Source organism: Nansenia antarctica, assembly GCF_963989245.1.
Source record: "Nansenia antarctica genome assembly, chromosome: 5".
In the NCBI taxonomy this organism is placed as follows: Eukaryota; Metazoa; Chordata; class Actinopteri; order Argentiniformes; family Microstomatidae; genus Nansenia; species Nansenia antarctica.
This window is the reverse complement of record NC_137690.1, coordinates 29,789,601-29,814,848: the sequence shown is the minus strand read 5'-3', so window position 1 is coordinate 29,814,848 and position 25,248 is coordinate 29,789,601. Positions and strand designations below refer to the sequence as shown.

General features: G+C 39.9%; 2 protein-coding genes across 2 annotated transcripts in view; both read left to right on the top strand.

Moving 5' to 3' along the window:
* Positions 1 to 3,539: 3,539 nt before the first annotated feature.
* On the top strand, positions 3,540 to 8,437 carry fsta (follistatin a; the record flags this gene model as incomplete). The annotated part of the gene is made up of 6 exons (XM_080532560.1): positions 3,540 to 3,633; positions 4,927 to 5,124; positions 5,364 to 5,582; positions 5,805 to 6,029; positions 6,424 to 6,654; positions 8,349 to 8,437. The coding sequence occupies 6 exons, from the start codon at positions 3,540 to 3,542 to the stop codon at positions 8,435 to 8,437; spliced, it is 1,056 nt and encodes a 351-aa protein (XP_080388686.1).
* A 1,844-nt stretch (positions 8,438 to 10,281) lies between these two features.
* Positions 10,282 to 25,248, top strand: part of ndufs4 (NADH:ubiquinone oxidoreductase subunit S4) — a 37,457-nt gene continuing 22,490 nt past the window's right edge. The window contains exons 1-2 of the mRNA XM_080531038.1: positions 10,282 to 10,403; positions 20,867 to 20,945. Coding sequence (XP_080387164.1) covers positions 10,321 to 10,403; positions 20,867 to 20,945 — 162 coding nt within the window. The 5' untranslated portion in view covers positions 10,282 to 10,320. The remainder of the gene's footprint in view (positions 10,404 to 20,866; positions 20,946 to 25,248) is intronic.

Below are 25,248 nucleotides of genomic sequence, written 5' to 3'. Positions count from 1 at the left end.
AAGATATTCACACCTATCCAACTTTAAAACATGCAGAGACCTCTAACTCACGTTGCTATTACTTTTGGTTTTGCTACCTATTAAACTTTTTGAATTATACAAACTTGAAAGTGCCTTTTTTTAACATGGAGGTCTATGGAAACCAAAATAAAATGTTTAAACTACTGCCACTTTTACACCTTTTAAGCGATTAATACCAAAAACACATAAAATGTGCCAGAAAATCATAAACTGATCAAATCTTTTAAACGATTGAGCTTATTGTTACTACTTAACCTCTCATCTACAACCTCAACGTTCAGCAGAGAGGGTGATCGGCTGTCCCTTGCCCTCCCTCAACTCCCTGCATGACACCAGGGCTCTGAGGAGGGCAAGGAAGATCATGGCTGACCCCTTCCACCCCGGCCACGGCCTCCTCACCCTGCTTCCCTCTGGAAGAAGGTTGCGGCTGCCTAAGGCACTTAAGGCCCGCCACAGGCTCAGCTTCTACCCCTCAGCCGCCAGGCTGTTAAATGACTCTGGCTTCCCCCCCCCCCCCGCCCCCAAGTCTGCCCAGGACTGAACTGGACTCTGTAAAAAAAAACTCTGCACTGCACTTTACTTTATACCGCACTATCCAATGCACTGTTGTCTGTCCTGTGTTGTTGTTGTGTTGTCCTGTTTTTTGATATGTGAAAAAAGTATAAACGCACTTGCTGTGGTGACGAAGCAAATTCCTATATGTGTAACGCATAGTGGCAATAAACGTTATCTCAATCTCAATCAATCTCAATCAATTCCAAAAAAGTTGGGATGTTGTGTAAAACTATATAAAAAACAGAACGTGATAATTTGCTAATCCTGTTTTGACATATTTTCAATTGAAAACAGTACAAAGACTTATCAACTTTATTGATTTTTGTAAATATATGCTTATTCTGAATTTCATGGCAGCAACAACTTTCAGAAAAGTTGAGACAGAGGCAACAAAAGACTGGGAAAGTTGAGGAATGCTCACAAAACACCTGTTTGGAACATTCCACAGGTAAACAGTTTATTGGAAACAGGTGAGTGTCATGATTGGGTATAAAAGGAGCATCCCTGAAAGGCTCAGTGCGTTCTCAAGCCAGGTAAGGTTCACCACTTGAACAACTGCGTGGGCAAATAGTCCAACAGTTTAAGGTGGTGTAATGGCATGGGGAATGTTTTCTCTGCCTTTTTTAGCATTGAGTAATGTTTTTCACAGCCTATTTGAGTATTGTTACTGACCATGTGCATCCCTTCATGTTCACAATGTACCCACAATGTACCCATCTTCTAATGGCTACTTCCAGCATGATAATGCATGCATGTCACAAGGCAAAAGTCGTCTCAAACGGGTTTCATGAACATGACTATAAGATTCAGTGGCCTTCCCAGTCATCAATCTGAATCCAATAGAACACCTTTGGGATGTTGTAGAACAGGAGATTCACAGCAAAATCGAAATTGAGTGCTGCAATCATGTCATCAGAGAGAGAGAGAGAGAGAGAGAGAGAGAGAGAGAGAGAGAGAGAGAGAGAGAGAGAGAGAGAGACAGACCTTTAACAGCAGAAATGCTGCTCCCATCAATGTAAATCGGACCTGGGTGGAATACATTTAAAGTAAGACAAATCAAATACATGAGTTGATGTGCAATGAATCAATGTAATAATCGCAAACGTGCAAAAGCTAAACTAAGCACAACTGCTTAGTTATTTGTTATGTATTTGACCCCGTTCTGATGTAAACAATATTCATTTTACAAATAAGCGAATGCCGTTGGACGTATTGGCAAGGGCAGATTTTAAGGATAACAAAATAAAGCCTCAGAATCTCCACAAGTGCATCGCGTCGATGAGCGCTGAATGCCGCAGGTATTGCTATGTTTTCACCACCAGATGCCAGCATTGTATTGGCGACATCTTCTAACCATCCTGTCTACTGTACCCTGGTTAGATCATGTTCCTTTCAAACGAGATCCTAACCTAACCGCCCCGGGCCGATGTAAAAGTTGGATGGGGGGCGCATTATAAATAAAATTAACATAACATAACATAACATAACCGTTTTCAGGCAAAAAAAAAAAAGGGGGGGTACTTCTTCATACTAGGCACTGAAGGTGCGGAACAAGATGCGATTTCTTGTCAAGAAGTTATTTGATATAACGTATGTAGCCTACGTAATCTACTCCGATTTAAGGCCTATGGCCTATTAAATAAAGCCAGAGAATTAACTAATTGTCAGAGAATTGCTATGGGTAAAGGGCAAAGAAAGCAGCAATCTATATTTAAACCTGTGTTTCAATCAGATAAAATGTTGAGCACAATGTAGCTTTATTTTTGGCAAACCACCGGTAATTATGAATTCCAAGAATAATACTGCTTTATATAATTAATCATCATTCCATAAGAAACATCAGTACATGCACTTATATTGAGTGGACAACTGCCCGTGCCAAACTACAAACGTCAGTATATTGCACTTGTCTTGCCACACAGTTTTAGCCTGCAGTCTGCTGAAGAGGTCGCACGCGGACCTCTAAATGAACGGGGGTGGAGAAGGGGGAGGGGAGGGGGGTTATAGTGTATTTCATTCACTGTCATGTAATACCCTACTCTCCGTGCTGAAGCCCCTTCGGAAACAGACTTGGATATATTTAAAAGCTTGACCTGAGAAAGAAACCCAAACAACTGTCTGTTCTAATATTAGCATGTACTCTGTACTCTGAAATCTATTATTGTCTTCTCATGGACAGTGCATTTGAAGACACCTTTTATTAAATGATAAACACTCTCATCTGCAGTTGGTAGAAACATATCAGTTATCACCAAGTAATCTGAAATTGAGGAACTGCTTGTCCGCAGACTTGATGGACAACTATTTGAAGTGAATAATATATTGATATATAATATCATTTATCATTAGGACTAATGAGTGTTGTTATCAATAATTATCAACCCAATTATTTATTGTGATTAGTAGTTGTGTGGTACTGGTGCTGTAGTTGTGGTGATATAAATAGTTTATGGTCATTAGTGGTGTCCATTTAAAGCCCATTATTCAACCAGAAACGACACTAAAGGAAATACAGGTCTTAAGTAATAGAAGATGATTATCAATATTGATATTAAGATATCTCTATCTTTCCGCGCGTCCTTTTCTCCGCAGTTGCTCTGCGACAAAATGAATAGGCTACATTTTGCACTGTTATTAAACTTTTTTTTTTCTTTTTTACAACTTTAACACAGATAAACGTGTAAATATTTGGCACCAAGTGTACCTCACTAAACTATTCAGAGAAAGTTTCGAGTCTAAAGATGTCACCTGATGAGGATTGAAAGAACTTTGGGGGGAAAAAAAAATCTCTCTCCCCACCCCCACAGAATAGGAGACCGCCCACCACAGATAGTCGACCCGAGACCCTTATAGATTTAAAAAGAGAGGCAGCATTCTCGGACTGACATTCATGCAACACTGCCACCTTAAGCAGATTACTTTTTCGCTGCTTGTGTCAATATCTAGTTCACTTAGTCTCCAACATGCTATGGATGCTACAAAAACACCATCTCCACCCGGGTATGATTCTATTATTGATATGGCTCTGTCATTTCATGGAAGATCAAAAAGTTCAAGGTAAGTTGTATATTTTCACATCTGTCTAAAAAAAAATATATATATATTGCCAATGTAGCTATTGCGTCTTGGTGTGGGTAGCCTATTGGACCGCATAGTGTTGCAAACTTTTCAAAGGGAGTTTACATTCTTGACATCTTTAAATTCCAGTTTAAAGTTCCTATCAGACTGTGCGTGTATAAATGAATGTCTATAAAACAGGTGCTATATGGGAAGTTCCAGTGTTGTTATTGTTAGTTTTTAAGCCTAAATATGGGGCACGTTGAACATTTCTGTTGAATTAAAAAATGTTTGAAGTTGTAAATTGATATGTTCACCAAATGTGCATTCTACATGGAATATTTGGTTCAGCTTCATGAATTTCATACACATGCAATCAAGCATCATGCAGGCTATGTAATGTTGTGAGACGCAACTGAGTGGCTCAATGACTAAGGGCTGTATAGTCTGCCAAGACAAGTCAAACTTTTGGAATGTGACCGCATGTTTTTATGAGTGAATAGAATATTTTTGCGATTTCTGTCAAGACTGCAAACCACTCATTCATGCAGGACAGAATGTCCAATCGGTTTGCCATTGGAGATCATTATTATAATCATCATTGATAACTCTTAGTTAATACAATAACACATAAGCGATGAAAAATACACAACGTAAACAGAAAATGTCACTTTGCCTATAAGTGTTTGGGAACTTAAATTACTTTTACTATTTAATGTCAAACAGTTGATCAAACATAAATTACATAGCCTAAGGTGCACGCTAAACCTCAAAGTTAAGGGCTGTTCATGTGAAGTCTGAACTATTACAGTGATGAGCTGGAATCATTGAGTTCTGCATCCGTGATGCCCGCACATTTTTGGGAACAAAGTTTGCACAATGATGCTCTCACCATAGCGTCGATACCAAGGATGTGTAAAACAGTTATTCAGTGGATGGGCCCCCAGGCAGACAACGTGATGACTGTCAATCACCGACGACGCGGGATTTTGGCATAGCCTACATAACACTGTCTAGACAGCTCAGTCTGCGCTTTGATAACGTGTCGCAGAATAAAGGATCATTTTTCAAAGAAGCCAGTATTTTTTTTTCAACTATTCTATCGTACCGACTATCAGTCATTGAATATCCACGAATGACGGGGATATGCAACCAGTCGCATTATGTTCGACAAACGAGGAGAGCGATTAGATAATACGATAATACTGTACACGTTTTGTGTCTGGTCCAGCGGCTGCAGACGTACATGACTTTATACATGATGATACATCGCTTTTTTGTGTGTGTTTACAGCTGGAAACTGCTGGTTACAGCAAGGGAAGAACGGACGTTGCCAGGTCCTTTACATGCCTGGAATGAGCAGGGAAGAGTGCTGCAGAAGTGGAAGTGGAAGAGTGGGGACGTCCTGGACCGAGGAGGATGTTCCCAATAGCACATTGTTTAGGTGGATGATCTTCAACGGCGGAGCTCCCAACTGCATACCCTGCAAAGGTGAGTTGTTAACATATTTCACACAGTAAATACCGTAATGACGTATGATATCCCTTCCCACATTCTTAATGGTTTCTTATGGTTGTAAATGCAAATCATTCCTTAGACAACAGTTTATCTTCGTTTAGTAATGGGTAAAACAATTCGCGGTATATGCCATTCACTCGCCAATGAAATATAGGCCTACCCCTAACTGCATTGCATGTCACAAGATAGGCTAACCATCCATTTGATTGTAGAAACCTGTGACAATGTGGACTGCGGACATGGAAAGCGGTGCAAAATGAACAGAAGAAGTAAGCCGCGCTGCGTGTGCGCTCCAGACTGCTCCAACGTCACCTGGAAAGGACCTGTGTGCGGGTCGGATGTAAAGACGTACAAAGACGAATGCGCTTTGCTGAAATCGAAATGTAAGAGCCTCCCGGACCTTGAAGTTCAGTACCAGGGAAAATGCAAGAGTAAGTACACGGATATACACGGATATATCATCTTAGAAGGCACCTCATATGCACCTCTACCTAATCATTTAATGTTGTTGCACGTAATGGTCAACTGCATTACAGAAACGTATCAGTTCACAGGTGGGTGGTCATTTGAAGGTGACACTGTTTTATAATCGGCAGACATTCACCACCACTTTCATTTGTGTCTAATTTTCCAAATGTTCTCTCTTTTGACAGAGACATGCCGGGATGTCCTCTGCCCGGGCAGCTCCACGTGCGTCGTGGACCAGACAAATAACGCATATTGTGTGACGTGTAATCTGATTTGCCCCGAAGTAACGTCGCCGGAGCTGTATCTGTGTGGAAACGACGGGATCATCTACGCCAGTGCCTGTCATTTGAGGAGGGCGACGTGCCTTCTTGGCAGATCCATTGGAGTAGCATATGAGGGGAAATGCATCAGTAAGTCATTCATTAGAGCAGCAGCATAACAACCTTACTGTGACTCCTGGCTCTGGCTCAAACCCCCACAATGCACATTCAATATTATCTACATTTATTTTACCACCAAAATGGAGGGTCTGGGACTATTGTAATTGTTTATTCAAGAAAATGATGAACATCTTTAACAACAGTAAAAGTCCTGTGGGCAAATATTTGAACCGGATGCATTCTCACCCATATTAGTCATACACAGCGTTCTAGCACATAACAATCATACTAACACTAACGCTACACTTCACTGTGGTATATCTTACCACATGACTTTTGACTGTGGCTGTGACAACGACTGTTCCACTAACCAACACAGTGATGCACCTGATAAAAGCTTGGGTTGTGGTCCATCTCCTTCCAGAGGCCAAGTCATGTGAGGACATCCCGTGCCGTGCGGGGAAGAAGTGTCTGTGGGACTGGAGGATGAGTCGAGGACGCTGTGCCCTGTGCAACGAAGCCTGTCCAGAGAGTCGGACAGAGGAGGCGGTGTGCGCCAGTGACAACACCACTTACCCCAGCGAATGTGCCATGAAACAGGCCGCCTGCTCTTTGGGGGTACTTCTGGAAATTAAGCACACAGGATCTTGCAACTGTAAGTAATTAACAAGAGAAAGCCCCGCCCCCTGCAATCCCTCCTGCCCCCTCTTGACTCCCCCTGCAAATTCCCACGCTGCCCGCCCTACCCAGCACAGCTTAAGCTACCGAAAAGGACTTGAGAATGGGAGAATTTGCATGATGTTGTCTTTGTCGCTGGCTTTCGTTTATTTTTTGCATTTTTTCTGCAAAATAAATAAACAAAAAAGTGAATAAACCACATATATCAATAGGTAAAGACATAGTTCAAATTACTCTTTTTTGGGAGTCGTTGAGATGCTAACTTCATAAAACTAACAAGAATATATGGAAACTAACTTTTGCAGTTAGAATAATTGTGATATTTAAAAGTCGAGATGAGTTTATCATCTTAGTGATCTGCTACCTATGCTAGCAGGTTGCCTTAAGTTTCATGCAGTTTTTTCATTGTGATAGTGTTGTTGTTGTTGTTGTATCTAGAGAGACACATAATGGTCATATCTTTACAGCTTGTAAATTCCATGGTCACATATGCTAATTTCATGTTAATCATGTATTTATGTTTTTTGCTTTTGGCTGTAATCAATCAATTCAAAATGCACTGTGTCTGTTATGACATACACTGCTCTGCCAACATTGAAAGGATTAAGAGAATACTTAGATACATTCATATCTGCATAAGGTGATAGTAACATTGGTGCCATTTTAGCTCAAATTATTTTAAGGTTAACCTTAACACATAGACTACCTATTTTTACTAGTACGAGTCATTATGTGCTCAACAACTGGGACTGCTATCAAATTGTTCAATACCCTCTAGGGAATGATACAAAAATGACATTCCAAGTCGCTGTAGCTTAAAGAATGTTTGATGAAATCATTTAATGTTCATCATGAATAAATCTTGATTTCCTCAACTTCATACATTTTTGTACGACTGACTACCTTAACGTAACTGTGCCTTAAGGTATGCAAATAAGTCCAAGGGACCAACTTTATGATCACCTCATGGCTCAAATAAAAGTGGCATTTTACAATTTGCGGGATAAGCAGAAGAAGCTTGTAGAACAATGCTCTCTTATTCATCTGCCATTAGAAAACATTTAACATGTACCAGCTGACTTTTTGTGTGCCGTTTGTAGTGAATGTGTTGTGTCTATCCGAATATATCAAAAACTGATCCATTTGGATTTATGAGGGACTGCCTGTTTGTATTGTTGCTCTTGCCTGTGTGCTTTTTTCATTTCCATTTGTAAAACTCTTCCGTAGAAAGAAAATACCTCAAAGTTGTGTTGTTGACCGCTGACCTGCTTGTTAAGGTCAGGCTGCGACACAGAGAGCCATCCCTCCCAGTGGCAGCAACTGGATGTCTAAAGCAGAAAGGAGACATAAACAAGAATGAAACAAGCAAATCCTAGAACACTAGAACATTTGTGTTTGTCTGCTTTCAGGAATCTGCCAAAAAAGACCTGAGCCATTGAACCTCTCAGATTGCCCCCCCCCCCCTCTCTCTCTCTTGTCGCAGTCCTGACTTCCTAGATTATGTTAAATGGTGTTGCATAATTGGGGATGCCATAGTGCATTGTAGACTGCCAAGCCACCTAAAACAGAACAACACAAGGCCATATTGTGGCTTTGAGAACATTCAGTGATATACTCTGCGCTGTTGTGGTCCTTATTTATACAACAGCTACCATATATTCTCCCATATAGCCATTACGGAAGACCAGGAAGAAGATGAGGATGATGAGGACCCGGACTACATGGCATACATCCATTTATCTTCTTTACTGGACGGATAGACCGCCATCACTAGGGGAACAGTCCTTGGGCAAGGAATCATGTCCATACTGTACATATGTGTATGCTTATTTATTTTTTTAAGAAAAAAAAGGAAGTATACATATAGTTCAGTCTGCTATAGGTTTATTTATACTGTGTTTGTGTTTTATAATTTATACATTTACAATGTCAGGCTTACTATCTACCATGTTCAATTGTGTTACCACTTGTTTTTCATTGTTGTCCTTTTTCCTTTCTTTTTTATTATGAAGAAATATATTTGTCCAAAGAGAAGCAGTGTTATTTATTTGTCAGGTACCGTGTAAAGTATACGTCTTCTGCAAGCTGTAAATTGCATTCCCTGAGCTGTACAAATCTGCTTATCACTGTCAAATCTTTAACACAGATGTTTATTTCACACATAAATGCATGTTTAGCCTGTGTGTTTATTTATTGGGAATCTGTCAAGCATTAATGTACAGAGATGTTTCTGGTTTTGTTTACAACAATCACTGACCAAAGGGATTCTCTCAATGGTTCTTCAAAGGTACTTTATGGTGCAGCATGGTAATAAAAAATTAGCATTTTTCCCCTTTTCCCTTCTCAAAGTTACTCCTCAACAATGATCTCCCCCAGTGGAGATGTTCAACCCTAGACATCATTCAATATCAGTATTTTTTCCACTTCAGAGTAGAGATGGATTTTAGACAATATTTTTTTTTCTTTTTCAAAACGTGCCATTAACATTTGTGTGCTTCTCTTTTTGCCAATGTCTTGCTCCATATTGCTCTTGCATCTCATAGGTATAAGATGATATACAGCAGTACTTAACACAATATCAAACCTTATCACTTTGCTTTTCTCACATTGTATTCAGAATGAGAAATACAAAATTTAGTTATAAATATATAGTTTTGTATTTTTTTTAATGTAAATGTCATATGTACATACAAAGTTTGATGGTATTTGTACAGATGTGAAGAGTGAAACAATAAACAGTTTTTTCCTTAAACATTTCTCTTTACTGGCTACCTAAAAACACTCCCTGAATACTTAGCATGATCATTAAGTATATTATATTATTTCTGTAGAATATAAATTATTAGATACAACCATTTGTACCAACATCACTACGATGAGAGACATAGTTCAATACAGTTTTAAACATTGCCTGCCTCTAAGCTTTGCATTATGGATCCATAGTTTATGTGCCTATACCAAAGACACAAGGATTAAGTAACAATACGTTCAATATTTTTCCTGTATGGAGTCACAATATCATTAAGATGATAGCCCTTGTAGCTAGTATGAAATGTTGTTTGTTAACAGTTAAATAATCTTCCAATTGTCCCAGCTCTACAGCAGCATTGCCATTTAGGAGAGGTGGGTTGTACTAGCGTCATATACAAACTACATTGTATATTCATTCAACCACTGTACATAAAACCCATTATGAAACTTATGATCTTTTCTATTTCTTTGACCTACCGTTCATTCGCTGGTTCCAATAGTATTCAGATGATTCAATACAAAATAATATGACTATTGTTTGTAGCCTACCCATCAATGAAACCCAAACCCATCCCCTGCCTCATGGGAACAAGTTAAACAGACAAATGAGGAATCAGTAGTCGACATCATTAACCAGTTATAATTACAGTAAGACAAAAACAGGTAATGAGTAGGGCAATCGCTAAAGAGAAGAGAAAGATGAATGAATAAGTCGTACATTCATAACTTTGGGTAGTGGTAGGGCTCAAAGGACAACAATACACTATAATCTACTTATTCTACTGTATGGCCGTAGTACAACTAGATCAGAACTCACATAGCATACCCATGCTTTTTGAACCTCACCGGGTTCCGTACATCAGGATAGGCGTCACGCCGTGTTGACAAAATCATGGCGTCCTCAATGTCACTTTTATGTTTGAAACGTATTTCTCTGCTGAATACAGCCACGAAATTATTCCTGAATCCCGCCAGGTAAAGACTATTTGTTTTATTGACATTATTATACTCATATCTAATCATTCTGTTCGAAGTATTATGATACGTTTATAACCTCCAATCCCCCTAGCAGGCCAACGTTAGCAAGGTAACACACACGCTGAGCATAGCTCGCTAGTACGTCCTGCTACATGCATGACAGTGTTATTATTACATTATTATTATTATTACATAACTAAATAGGTTGTTCTTGCAATGAATGTATGCTAGTTTGCTTGCTAGCTAGCTGCGTGCATATCCTAGAAAGCTAGCTAGTCCCATCATTCCATACAATCTTGTTAGCATCGCTAGTTGGCTAGGTAAGGTTATAACATTAACCATCACATGATTTCATCTTTTAAGTGTAACCTTGATTAATTAGAATATCCTGGGAATGACAGCTGTAGCTGACAATGTTTTTAACCTTGACCTTTCCTCATTGTTTGAAAATCTGCATGCTAACCTTTCCTTACTTCACTTCGTGGGCTTGCAACGTTTTGATATTAGAAGAAAGTTTAAAGATGGCTTGGACAATAGGTAGGCTAGATAGATATACTTGCTGGGTAGTTAAAATACAGTGTGATTGTCTTATAGTTGCCGAATAAGTTAAAGATGGTTTGGATGGATGGATAGACTGTTGGTTGGTTGGTAGGTAGGTAGGTAGGTAGGTTGGTTGGTTGGATGGATGATAGATAGATATGATGACCCAGGGTACTTCAGTGGAGTGAGTAGACAGGTGGTTGAGAGTGGTAGAGTTAGTTGGTTAACTAGATGAGAGTTTAATAGTTTAAAAAGTGTAGGCTAATAGGTATCAGAAAGCTTTTTAAAACAATCAGGGCTGATTAATATTTTATGGCCAGTTGAAACAAAGTGATTTAGGGAGGGGAGGTATTCAAAACAATTAAGACGTTAATCAGTATGGGTTATACAGAGCGAAGCAGTAGTGATTGGTGAAAGGATGTTCCAGGTAGCCTAGTTGAAAGGTTAAACCCCTTTCACACATACAAGCCTTCCCAGTAGATTCCATGGAATTTACCTGGTACAGTGTATGTGTGAACACGACTGACAGGGGAAATTGTCTCAGGCAATAACATATAAACTGGATCATACATATAAACTGGTTATTTTGGTAAACTGGACACATTTTGGCAATATATGTGGTTACTTTCTCGCCTGAAAACAACTTCATAAAATGACATGTTAACACTTGTAAAGCCAAAATTACATCTTTTAGCTAATGGAGGTTTAAAATGGAGGTTTAAATTCGCCGCTCCCGGCGAAATGCATTCTAGGAGGCAGTATGCATACTGTGTAAATGGTCGGCTGGTTTTCGCATACTTATTATGAATTTAGTAGGCAGTTGCAGTATATACTCATTGAGTATGCTAGTATGCAGTATGCTAGTATACCATTCCGACCACAGCCTTGGTAAGCATACTGGTAATATGAGTTGACTCGCTGTTAAATTAATGTAGAAAATATGATGATAAATACATATAAATCAGAGGTATGATATCTGACATATGCCAGTCTCACAAATTCGCGTCTACTATGTTCCAGTTCCAAGGCTCGACATTAAGGCATGTCCGCTTGTCCGGGACAAGTAGCCTACATTTTATGTTCGTACAAGTGGACTTCCTCAAGTCAAAACAAAGAGAAAAATAAATAAATCATATTAATATCCACAAAAAATGAATTCCTCCTTCAGTTGTCCGATCAGAAAAGTAATAGCCTACATGTTTTAACAAGCTGTGCCACACATAATTCTCGCTGCCTATGAGGCGACGTAGCTTGTATCAGAAATTCTAATGCTATTGCACGTGCGTGACCGTTATTAACTCCACTGCCTGCAAAAGTGCCATCCTTCTTGACCACAAAGTTGGCTTGTGGAAATTGTAAGTCTGTAGTGAAAGAAACCGACACGTTACTCAAGCCAGCAAGCAAGATGTTCCTTCAAGCACCTAAAACTGGCCAGGTGCCAGGAAAAGCGGGAAACGTAAAATGCACCATAGCCGGTGTTCTGCCAATGAATGCTGCCTTTTCAATGTATGCTGCCTTTTCACATGCTGCCTTGTCAATGTACCGGTAGCTGCCTTGTCAATGTCTGCTGCCTTGTCAATGTCTGCTGCCTTGTCAATGTCTACTGCCTTGTCAATGTCTACTGCCTTGTCAATGTCTGCTGCCTTGTCAATATATGCTGCCTTGTCAATGTATGCTGCCATGTCAATGCTGCCTTGTCAATTTATGCTGCCGTGTTAATGTAGCTGCCATGTCAATGTAGCTTTCTTGTCAATGTATGCTGCCTTGTCAATGTAGGCTGCCTTGTCAGTGTATGCTGCCTTGTTAATGTATGCTGCCTTGTCAATGTATGCTGCCTTGTCAATGTATGCTGCCGTGTCAATGTATGCTGCCGTGTCAATGTAGCTGCCGTGTCAATGTAAATGCTGTGTCAATGTAACTGCCGTGTCAGTGTAACTGCCGTGTCTATGTAGCTGCCGTGTCTATGTAGCTGCCTTGTCTATGTAGCTGCCTTGTCAATGTGCCATGTCAATGTAGCTGCCATGTCAATGTAGCTGCCTTGTCAATGTATGCTGCCTTGTCAATGTAGTTGCCTTGTCAATGCTGCCTTGTCAATGTATGCTGCCATGTCAATGTATGCTGCCATGTCAATTAGGGGTGCAACGGTTCAGTTGGCCCACGGTTCGGTATGAACCTCGGTTTTTGGGTCACGGTTTCAGTTCGTTTTTTTTTTGTGCGTAAGGAGAAAAGAAATGCAACTAGGCCTATTTATTTACAAACTGTTACTTTACTTTATTTTGCTTATACTTATCGAACTTTAACATTTAGACACATTCCAGAATATGACTGGTATGTTGTATAATATAAACACATAAATATATAGCCTAGGCTATATAAACAAAAAACACTTTCAAATGTCAATTTTTTTTAATAACCACTTTCAAATGTGACACCAGCCAGTGATAAACCAGTACATTACTTGTACTGAAACTACAGATTGTAAGCTTTCAAAAGATGTGTCATACATTGAAATCCGAAAAAGAGATGACAAAGTTGGACTCATTTGAATGTTGTTAGACCTCAGGCACATATTGGCTTGAACTGGCTGTAATGAAACCGGAAACAATAAACGCGGCAACATGTCTGTCAGAATAGGCTTCTAGGTCGAAACGTTATTTCATATAAAAAATCCTGGAAGTCACATTAGTTGGCTTGCTGTTTCATTATCCAGAATGACAAGTTGAGCCTATACTAGCGTTAGTCAGTGCTACTTTTAATGTATTATTTGCAAAATGATCAGTTTTTAAGTCTATCAGGGTTTTCAATTGCTGAAAAGTTCTGTTGATCAGACAGTCAACAATAGGTTTTGGACTGACATGGTACTACTGTCATTAAGGACTAACAAACTTTCTCGTCATAACACCTCATTTTGTGCCAGGAAAAACCCTGAGTAGATGTGCCTAGGGAGGTCTGGGTGGGCAGCCAATGTGACAATGGGAGAGACAAGGTCACATGGTTATTGTGCTTTGTTGGTATATAGCCTAATGTCTGCTGGAATGTTCAATAAAAGTGATCGATAACAGTTTTCACCATTTTGTCTTTGAAAAGCATGAATAAAAAGCAAAGTGGATTTAATTTATGCAATGGTACAAAAATGAATGAAAAACTGCTGGTATGTATTCTGTATTTGGCCAAATGTTTCCTTAAATTCGGCTTTGGCCAATAATTTTTAATTCTGTGCATCCCAACTTTAGATATATAGCCTATATATATCTAAGCTAGATAGCATGTTAGAAGGTCATGGAATGTTAGATACACAGACAGGATAAGCCACACCAATGGCTCATGGAGTGGCTAGAGAGTTGGTTGGTTAACCGGATGAGCGTTTTTGGAGTTTTTTTTATTAGTTTAAAAAAGTGTAGTAGGTATCAGAGAGCTTTTATCAGGGTTGATGAGATTTTCTGGACACTTGAAAGAAAGTGAGAAAGTCTTATTATGGTAGCGGTCAAGTTAGTGATGGTTTGGATGGATGGATTGTTAGTTGGTTGGATGGATGGATAGATGAGAGAGGATGGATAGAGGGGAGACGGGAGCTCTCGATTAGCCTAATAAGTACAATTGAGAGGTTAATCAGTATGAATTGTAGAGTAAAGCAGTAGTGACTGGTGAAAGGAAGAAAGGAAGATCCCTGGTAATTGAAAGGTTCGATAGTGATAAGGCTGTAAAGACAGGTTAGCTAGATAGTAGGCCTATGTTAGAAGTAGGGCGTAAAAAAAAAGCAAATGAATGATATTACCAAGATATGAACATTAGAATTACAGCCATTAGACGGAAGTCAGGTTACGATTCCATTACAGAACCTCCACTAGCAAACACAAATCAGGATGGTTGAGCGGTCTAAGGCACTGGGTTCAGGTTGTAATCACCTTTTGGAGGCTTTTTAGGTTCAAATCCAACTTTTGACAGGCTTTTTTTCTTTTCAGAAATGTAAAATACGGTGGACCCACTGCTTATATGTTAGCCTACTAAATATGAAATACGGTGGACCCACTGCTTACATGCTACTAAATATGAAATACGGTGGACCCACTGCTTACATGCTACTAAATATGAAATACGGTGGACCCACTGCTTACATGCTACTAAATATGAAATACGGTGGACCCACTGCTTACATGCTACTAAATATGAAATACGGTACACGGTAGTATTCGTTCAGTGCACCACTGCCGGATCTCTCGGTGAACCAAGTCGCAAATCTGAAGATTGTTGTGCTTGTTTTGTGTGTTTCAGCTAATTCCCCTTCCTCTCACAAGGCTAAAAGGATCTCAAGAATGAATGGTATACTTTAAAGGATACTGTATCCTGTGATAGAATGAATGGTATACTTTAAAGGATACTGTATCCTGTGATAGAATGAATGGTCTACTTTAAAGGATACTGTATCCTGTGATGAATGAATGGTATACTTTAAAGGATACTGTATCCTGTGATAGAATGAATGGTATACTTTAAAGGATACTGTATCCTGTGATAGCAATTTGAGAATGAAAATAACAGTGATCGGTTTGAAGAAAAAAACTAAACTGTCTGAAAGTAGGACATTTGTCAGACTTGAGTCCTTGGAGATGACTCCGTTATTCTCCACTTGTGTACTGGAAGTCGGAACAGTGCCATAAAACCAACCAGTGGTCGAAGTTATAATACATGTAGGTCTACTACATGACAATGAATGGAGGAAAGTGGAGGTCCCCGGTTCAAGACCAGGTGGAAACAACGTTTTCCCCTTTCACCTTTGAGGTGGAGCAGTTACTTACAATAGGGCTTGGTTCAACCAACTAGAATTCAGGTGAATACAGGCGGGTGCAGTGTGTAGTCCGAGGTTTGGCAGTTCTGTGCAAGTGCAATTCTGATTGCCTAGCTTAAGACTTTTTTACTCAGCTAATTAAGATATTCTAATCTTATTCAGAAATCATTAAAACTAGGAGATGTTTTTATAAAGTTATTGTTACCTGTTGACTTATAATCAAAAGCAGTCTTTTATGGTTTAGTCAATGGAGGACGGAACAAGGGACATTTTCCATCTCGTTGTTCATATTGTGAACTCCCAAATAACTCCCAAATATGGAAAACAAGAAGTTGCACCATAAAGAGTAGGGGTGTAACGGATCACCTAACTCACGGATCAGACCGGGTCACGGTTTTTGAGTCACGGATCGGATCATTTTTCGGATCAACACAAAACATTTTTGTTTTTATAAAAACTGCTTTTTCCTTGAATTCTGTAAAAACACCACTTTTACTATGTGACAAAAACCAACAACATTCAAGATGTCAAAAACTGGTAATATATATATATACATACATATCTATACATATATATATATAACATATTCTACACTCAAACATTACATAATTATACTGAAATACACTCAATTTAAATGATAGGAGAGAGGGAGGAGGCGCCTGGTTGCAGCAGTGAATCACTGGGCTCTTTAAAGCAGATGAATAAACATGTTTTATGCCACTTTTAACTAAATAATAAAGTGAACCCTTATTTTGAACATGGTATGAAAAAAATGCCTACATTATCAGAAGTTGTCGAGCTACCTTTTTCGTGCCTCCCGTCATAGTTGACAGAGAAGCCAAAGTGCTCCCATACATGGGATTTAAATGACGAGGGACGCATTTCGAGTTCTTCTCCGCCGAACAACGTTACTAGCACTCGCCATGATACACCTGGGCCGCGTTCGTAAATTCGCTTTGAGAGCGCCGGAGCGCACACTGGGTCCGACGTCATAAAGCGACCAAGTAATTTGATTGGACGAGGCGTTCCTTGAACGCTGATCAGATTCCAGAGCGGATTTACGAACGCAGCCTTGTTGTTGTGGATTCCCAGCTTCACGTGTAGTGAGCAAACAACGGATTCTTTTTCTTTCGCATTATCAACCTATCATTGCGCTTTAGAGTAAAACAAAGGCCGCAACTGTCGCGTCTATCTTTTCATGGCAACTCTACATTGTGATTTACAAGGGATATTAACTAATATTAAGTAATATTATTATTATTATATGTTTTTTTTTACATTTTGCAATTGATCCGCGGTACACATGCGTTCCGAACCGTGGAGGGCGATCCGAACGGATCACAGAATTTCCGTGATCCGTTACACCCCTAATAAAGAGTATACATCCCAAGTGAAACAGTTATTAGAGAAATAACGGTTGAAATTAAAAGAAGCTGGACAATGGAAAACAGGAAGAAGAATAAAATACAATTTAGATGTTAAAATGTAGCCTATTTTCATTAGGCCTAGGCCAAAATAAAACAAAAGCTAAGAAATATGGCAATCTTTTTTTAAAAAGCAAAAACATTAAATTAAATAATAATAAATAAATTATATTACTAATAATAACGATTTTTATATTTTAAAAAGTATTAATAGGCTAGAAAGTATGACGCAAGGTAGGCATAGTTGAACGTTTAGATATAAGGTTGGAAAGATATGTGACAGGGTCTGGTTAAAAAGTTCTCAACTAGGGCAATCTCATATTTCTTTTTTTTCCAGATTATGAAAGTGTAGATTGTAAGATTTATGTATTGCAATGTATAGTTTTGCATTTTGGTTGTGCCCTTGTCACCTGTGCCCTTGTCACTGGTAGCATGAGGCGGTACCTGCAGCCCATTCAGGTTGCACAGGTAGTCCAACTCCTCCAGGATAGCACATCCATACGTGCCGTCGCAAGGTTTGCAGTGTCTCCCAGCCCAGTCTCAAGAGCGTAGAGGAGATACCGGGAGACGGGCCATTACACGAGGAGAGCTGGACAGGACCGTAGAATTTATTTACCGTAGTATTTATTTATTTATTGAATGTTTTCTGTCTGCCCTACTAAGCTGTTTGACAACAACATTTCCCCATTGGGGACAATAAAGGTTTTCATCATCAGAAGGGCAAAAACCCAGCAGCAGGACTGGTATCTGCTCCTTTAGTGTGAGGAGGAACAGGAGGAGCACTGCCAGAGCCCTACAAAATGACCTCCAGCGGGCTACTCATGTGCATGTTTCTGACCAAACTGTCAGACTCCATGAGGGTGGCATGAGGGCCCAACGTAGTGGGACTTGTGCTCACAGCCCAGCACCATTCAGCTCGATTGGCATAATTTGCCAAAGCTCACCTGAATTGGCAGGTTCGCCATTGGAGCCCCGTTCTCTTCACAGATGAGAGCAGGTTCACACTGAGCACATGTGACAGACGTGAAAGAGTCTGGAGACGATTGTCTGTGGGAGGCATATCCTTGAAGTGTTCCCTTAATTTCTTTGAGCAGTGTATTAGCAAAAATAATTTAAAAGACAATAGCAAAAAGACTGATCTTTTTGTATGTGTGATAGGACGGGGAGAGAGGAGTGGAAGTCCCAGAGTCAGTGAGAGGCTGGGGCTTGCTTGTGAGTCCCACTGCCAGGGAGAAGAAACTGTTCAGGTGGCGCAAGGCTTTGGTCTTGTTAGACCAGAACCATTTTCCGGATGGAAGTCTTTGGAAGAGATGGTGACCGAGGTGGGAAGGATCAGCCATGATCTTTCCTGCTCTCTCACTGGTCCTGGAGTGAACAAGTCCAGGAGAGACGGCAGGTTGCAGGATGACCTTCTCGGTTGACCGAATGGTCCACTGTAGTCTGCCTTTGCCTTTGGCAGTGGAGGCAGCGAACCAGACAGTGATCGATGAGCTGAGGATGGATTCAATTATGGACGTATAGAAGAGAGGATGGATAGATGAAAGAGGGGAGGTATAAATAGCTGAATAATTTGAGGTTAATCAATATGGGTTACACCGGGTGCAGCAGCAGTGACTGGTGAAAGGATTATGGCTAGGTAGTTGAAAGGTTAGATAGATATAGCCTAAGGTTAGAAAGGTATAAGATAGATAGGATGAGTTTGGGGTATTTCAGAAGTGGATAGAGGGTTGGTTGGTTCATTCACAGTGAAAGATTTGGTTTGGTTAGTGAGAGTGGTTTTAGCTGGGTAGAACTTGCTACTCTACCACTCTAGTGCAAACCACTAGTTACCCTCAAAAAGGATAGTTACGTTATAGATTGCTAAAAACAACCTAAAAGCATGCAGAGGTCTGGAAAAAGGTGTTGTGGACCGATAATATGAATATTATCATGGACCACAGTGATTGATTGCAACAGGAAACTTTGGAGGAAAAAACACACGGTGGTGTTAAAATTCGTAAACCCAATGCCATGGTGTTGGGATATCAATAATCTATTCCCAACTATCTTGGATTTGATATGACATCGGCTAGTATAGGCACACTAACCATTTTAACCCATTTGTGGTTTTGAATGGGTGGCAGACAGACTAATTCATTCCCTTCTCTTTTGAGTATTTGCCTGTTCTATTTCTGTGGCAAAGCTGCGGTGAGTCGGTTAAACATTTGTATTGATCATAGTTGTTTGTGTGGCATGATTTGACTTTCCTCGTTCTGTCAGTGAACCCGATGCAATGACGACAGTAACTCTTATACGGAGAGAGGAGAAACATACACTCAATAACACATTAATGTGTTTGCGTTTGCTCATTCACACATGCTTCCATTCAAACACAACATGGCTAATAGATTTAGTTTCGCATAAACTCTGGTGTAGAGCATCTGCATGGCTTCCTTCCCCACATTATGACCCGTCCGATAGTTTTGTTAGAGCAGAGGGTTGCAATCAATACCTGCTTAAAACACCTAGCCTAGACCTACCTCTCTTGAGCTTCAACGCTGTACAATTGTCTTCAACGGATCAAACACAAAAACATGCGGTCGCTGTGACTTCTCTTCTGACGTTTGGTGGGGGAAATTAGGTCGTTTAATACACTGGTTGACTCACTATGACACCGTTGTATTCATATACAATCTTCTACCAATCCAGCCTAAAGTCGATGATCTAACATGTCATGATATTAATAATGCATGTTGCTTACCCAAAAATAAGGGGGCTCATCTGTGAATGAGGAATGAACAAGGGTGGTGTCTAGAAGGTGCCTGATCCAGGAGATTACAGGCTATATCTCTGTACTCCAGGTTAAAACAGAACATTCAACTAAGGAAGCTTCATTAGGGACATTAGGGATTAACTAATACTTGTTTTGAGACACAAAATAGGTAATTTAACATTTTTGTTTGACAATGAAAACCTCTTTTGTAAATAGTGAAGTAGTAAACATCTTTTAAACAAAATTATGAAAAATAAAAGAGCAGCAATACACCTGCCCCCTGAGTGGTTTACAAACTAACTGAAACGATATATCGTGCAGCTCTACTTGTGACTGTAATTTGAGTATTAACTGTAGTTTATCAGACTAGTCATTTCATTGCTGACGAGAACCCAATGAACCCAATGGTTAGCCAGCTAGTCGTTTAATCGTTCTCATCCCTACTTATATATTCAGTACAGTAATGTCATTCTAAAACAGCTGAAAACTATTGTTGTTATACCACAAGTCTGGGAGTATGGCTGATTGGTCATTTGTTGTCCCTGGGCTTTGGAAGCGTTCCCTGCTGGTTCAGCAGCCATCTATTGGGCCTGCCCTCCACTGTGTCTCTGGCTGCGGCATCATTGGCACATTGTCGTTTCGTGACAAGCCGCCTACTATACAGTCCTTGCCACAGGCGGTGACAGTTGGCCAGTGAGCCAACATAAAGTGCAGTCTGTCATTAACAGGCAAGTGAGAGCCTGCCAGAAACTCACCAGACAGAACTAATGGGGGAGGAAAAGAATCCCCGCGTCTCTCCTTTCACTTTCTCTAACCCCCCCCCCCACCACCACCCCCCCTCCAAGACAGTTAGCCTAATTGTTGTCGAAGTTACCTGTTTACATAATAAATACAAAAACATTTCCCTGCTTTGCCATACCTGCCACGAAAGGTCCACCATGAACTCCTTTTCTTGCAGGTCAACAAGCACGTCGGGATGGCGGCTGGCAGAGAAACAAGGACCAGACACACAACTCATCACAGTGGATGAGAAACTGGTGAGGATCTCTTCCGACTGACCGTGTCACACGGGGCAGTGTCTGATGTGGTGTCCAATTATGCGCTCACTGTTTTATAACTTGAAAAAAGTGTGCTTGTGCAGTTGATTCAGTGGTTGGATAAGAGGGTTGCTGGCAGCATTATCTCGGGTGACTTCACTGTTCGTATTATTTATTATGATAGACAAAACAGCCTTTTCAATGCAAAGTGCAACACAATCCTGTATACTGACACGACTACCGGTGTGTTGACCTAGTTGAGACCTTTCAGAAGGCCTGGGGAAACCCTATGCACAATGTTTTGGGCAGAGCTCCAAAAAACCTGAATTCAGTTTTTCCTTCAGGTTTTCTTCAATGTTGCAACCTTTTATAAAACAATTTTTAGATTTAGGCAACAACAGTTACTACAACAACCGTTGCTTTTGTGAACAATGCCTTTCCAATATAGTGGGTTGATTAAGTCAAGCATTGTGATAGGTTGAGAAGCATTGTAGCCGTGCTGATATCAGCATGGCTACCTCATCACTTTCACTTGTATACAAACACCATAACGGGCTTTTCAATAATGAAAACGTTGTTAGACCAATGGTCAATCAATCAATCAATGAATCAAGCTTTATTTGTATTGCGCAAAACTGTAAAACAGTGTGCTTTACATAGAAAGTAAACACGTTTTCTTTTTTAAATGGCAAGAACATTGTTTGAAAGCCTCCCTATCTCGTTCATTCTTTTCTCCCACTTTCAAAGAAACACCTTATTTCAAGTTTCTGGGTGCAAGGTTTTCACAGCTACAATGTTCATTTCACCACATGTTCTTCAGCCCAAACATTGATAACCAGGCTACTTTGAAGTTGTCAAGGTCAGTGAAGTTTTCTGTGTTTTAGTATTTGCAGTCAAAGATATACAGCAAGGAGTAGAAATGCATCAATACCACTTTTTCACTGCCACGTTCGAGTACAGAACTTTGAGTACCGGCTGAAACCGAGTACTGATCCGATAAAAGGCTATTTTTCTCTTAAAACGGCTCTATCCAAGCTCTGTGTGTGGATGCGCTATGCTTAGCAGCATTTTTGTCCATCTTAAATACAGTGAACACCATGCTCAAGCTGGGAAATGTTAACTCACAGAGAGCAGTGGAAATTAGGATTTCTTCCACTACAATGTCTGAAATAAAAGTGACGTGCCCCTCAACATCGTTTGCGTTGTAATGCCTGTTGAAACGGTGAGATTCTCAGCTTTCTAACCATGTCAAATGTGTGTCTCAACTCGCAATAATTTGCGAGAAGAAGCCAGTCAGATTATTACTGAACACTGATTTGGTATTGCATTCCACTGTGGACACTCCCACTGCAACTCAAATTGACTTTTTATCTGACATTAATAAAAAAAAACACACTACCACAATTTCTTCTTGTCAGACTGTTACTGTTGGTGTAAGACTTGTATAAAAGCACTAAAACAGTCAACGGTGAGCTATTACTAGGATATAGGAATGGCTGTGCCTCGTGCCTGTGACCGCATCACAGCCGCTCCGATATCCATGATATAGCACGCACTTGAGTGTGGTATTGCTTAAATAATAACCCAGTATCATGATGGGGTGATTATAAGGAGACATGTGCTTATGAAATAGTTTAGAGTGCATCATGACTAGGCCTACATCATACTCCATAGTGAAGTGTTAGTGGGATCATTCGTAGAATACTCATGCATTTGCAGAAAAATGATAGATAGAAAGTGCTTTGTTTCCAAGAGATTAGATTTTGTGCTGTGATGAAATAGTAATCTTGCGTGGCTCTCTTCCTCTGTCTGCTGTAGTCAGCGTAAGATGTGCAGCGGCACCTGTTCAAATCAATGTTTTCATTTAGACTATATATCTGCAAATAATGCAAATCATTTTGTTTGGTTTTGAGCAGTTTTTTTACCTTACCTTTCTGTCAGTCATAATTTCTTATTGCTTTGATTAATCAGTAATATTATGTTTGTAGCCTACCTCATCAATCAATTAATGAATCAAGCTTTATTTATATTACACAAAACTGTAACACAGTGTGCTTTACAGAGAAAGTAAAGGGCAAGACAAGTAAAACTAAAAGGACCCTATGTTAAAACAAACCAAAAGGTTTGGTTTTTAGAAGTATTTTAAAAGGTTGGTTTTTAGAAGTATTTTAAAAGGTTGGTTTTTAGAAGTCTTTTAAAAGGTTGGTTTTTAGAAGTCTTTTAAAAGGTTGGTTTTTAGATGTCTTTTAAAAGGTTGGATTTTAGAAGTCTTTTAAAAGGTTGGTTTTTAGAAGTCTTTTAAAAGGTTGGTTTTTAGAAGTCTTTTAAAAGGTTGGTTTTTAGATGTCTTTTAAAAGGTTGGTTTTTAGATGTCTCATCCTTTGGCAGGTATATAACATTGTTTGAAAGCCTCCATATCTTGTTCATTATTTTCTCCCACTTTCAAAGAAGCACCTTATTTCAGGTTTCTGGGTGCAAGTTTTTCTCAGCTACATTTGTCATCTCACCACCTGTTCTTCAGCCCAAACATTGATAACCAGGCTACTTTGAAGTTGTCAAGGTCAGCGAAGTTTTCTGTGTATTTAATATTTTCAGTCAACTGCTAGTCAATTTGCGTTTCACTCGTGGCACTGTGGACACTCCCACTGCAACTCAAATTGACTTTTTATCTGACATAATCAAATCACATAGCTAGCTTTGACATAATCAAATCACATAGCTAGCTTTGACATGATCAAATCACATAGCTACCAAAAAGGTTGGAGGGGGATAAAAAGAGGGGAGCATAAAACAAACTCACCAAGAAGATGACGGCCACTTCACCATTCTTGGCCACAGAGGTTTCATTGTAATGTCGTAGTGGAGGAGAGGAGTCAAACACCTGCCCTGGTAAGCCAAAAAGAGACCCTCAGCTGTTTACAATCGAGTAGACTCCATCTTGGGCATTCAGTAGATGTCAGCAGTCTGTTAATTCGCTGGGTTATCAATAGGAGTGAATTGGTTTTGCGGTTTGGCCAATCGAACAAGGTCTCAACCCAGTGAGGGTCATATTGAGATTAGCACGCTCTATTTCTCAAACAAGATCTGAAATAGTATGCCGCTCTAGATTGGATTCCTACGTCTCACTTTATTTGGATCACCTGTACAGTCCAAGCTGGTGGAGGTGGTGTAATGGTGTGGGGAATGTTTTCTTGGCACACTTCCAGCATGTCACAAAGCAAAAGTTGTCTCAAATTGGTTTCATGAACATGACAATGCGTTCAGTGTTGACAATGAGTTTAATGGCTTTCCCAGTCACCTGATCTGAATCCAATAGAACACCTTTGGGATGTGGTAGAACGGGAGGTGCTTGAAAGTGCATCTGAAACATCTGCAAGAATTGTGTGATGCAATCATGTCATCATGGACCATCTTAAAGTAATGTTTCCAACATCTCCTGGAATCAAAGCCACGAAGAATTTAGGCTGTTTTAAGAGGAAAGGGAGGCCCTACCCAGTAGTGTTCCTAATAAAGTGTTCAGTGTATGTGTGTGTGTGTGTGTGTGTGTGTGTGTACTGTGTGTGTACTGTGTGTGTGTATATATACACATAAATACATAATTTAAACTTAATTTTAGTTCCTCTGTTTGCAAAGATAATTTCGCTTCGACACAAACTTGCAGTGCGAGATTGGTCCGTCTGTAGTTTTCCTTTCCCAAGGTTGATGTAGCAAGTAATTTATCGGCAGGTAGTAGTTGCTTTCATGTAGGCCTATGGCTGTCCCTTCAGCAGGCACAAACTACCACAGAATTGTTTCGCAATAGCGGCCATTCTAAAGTTGACTTGTCAATGGAGATGGGCAACAATGTATGGCTGAGGTCGAGTAAACTGTTGAATGTATAATTATATGTAGCATCACTCATAGGCTATAAGGTTGCTATTAGAAAGAAATGACGGGAGGGCTGAATGAATATCAAATGTGTTGTGTTACGTTTTTATACTACTTCCAGGCAACGTGGAGAACACACAGTAAGCAGCCCGTTTTAGGCGGGTGGTAATTTGTTTGGTCGGTTTGTTTCCTTTGTTCTCTTACAAATAGGCAATACGAGTAAACTGGGTTACCTAGCTAGATAGCGTTAACTGTCTCGTCCAATATGGTTGGGCGGTAATACCGTATACTGCGCTATTTGAAAATAGCAATGGTGTCCGTTTCAATACCGTCATAAAACAATCTGCTGCGCATATATAATAAACGCCTTATCGGTCGTATTTTTCAGGTTTTCTGCTCGAAATGACATGCCCACAGTGAATATAGAATATCCACA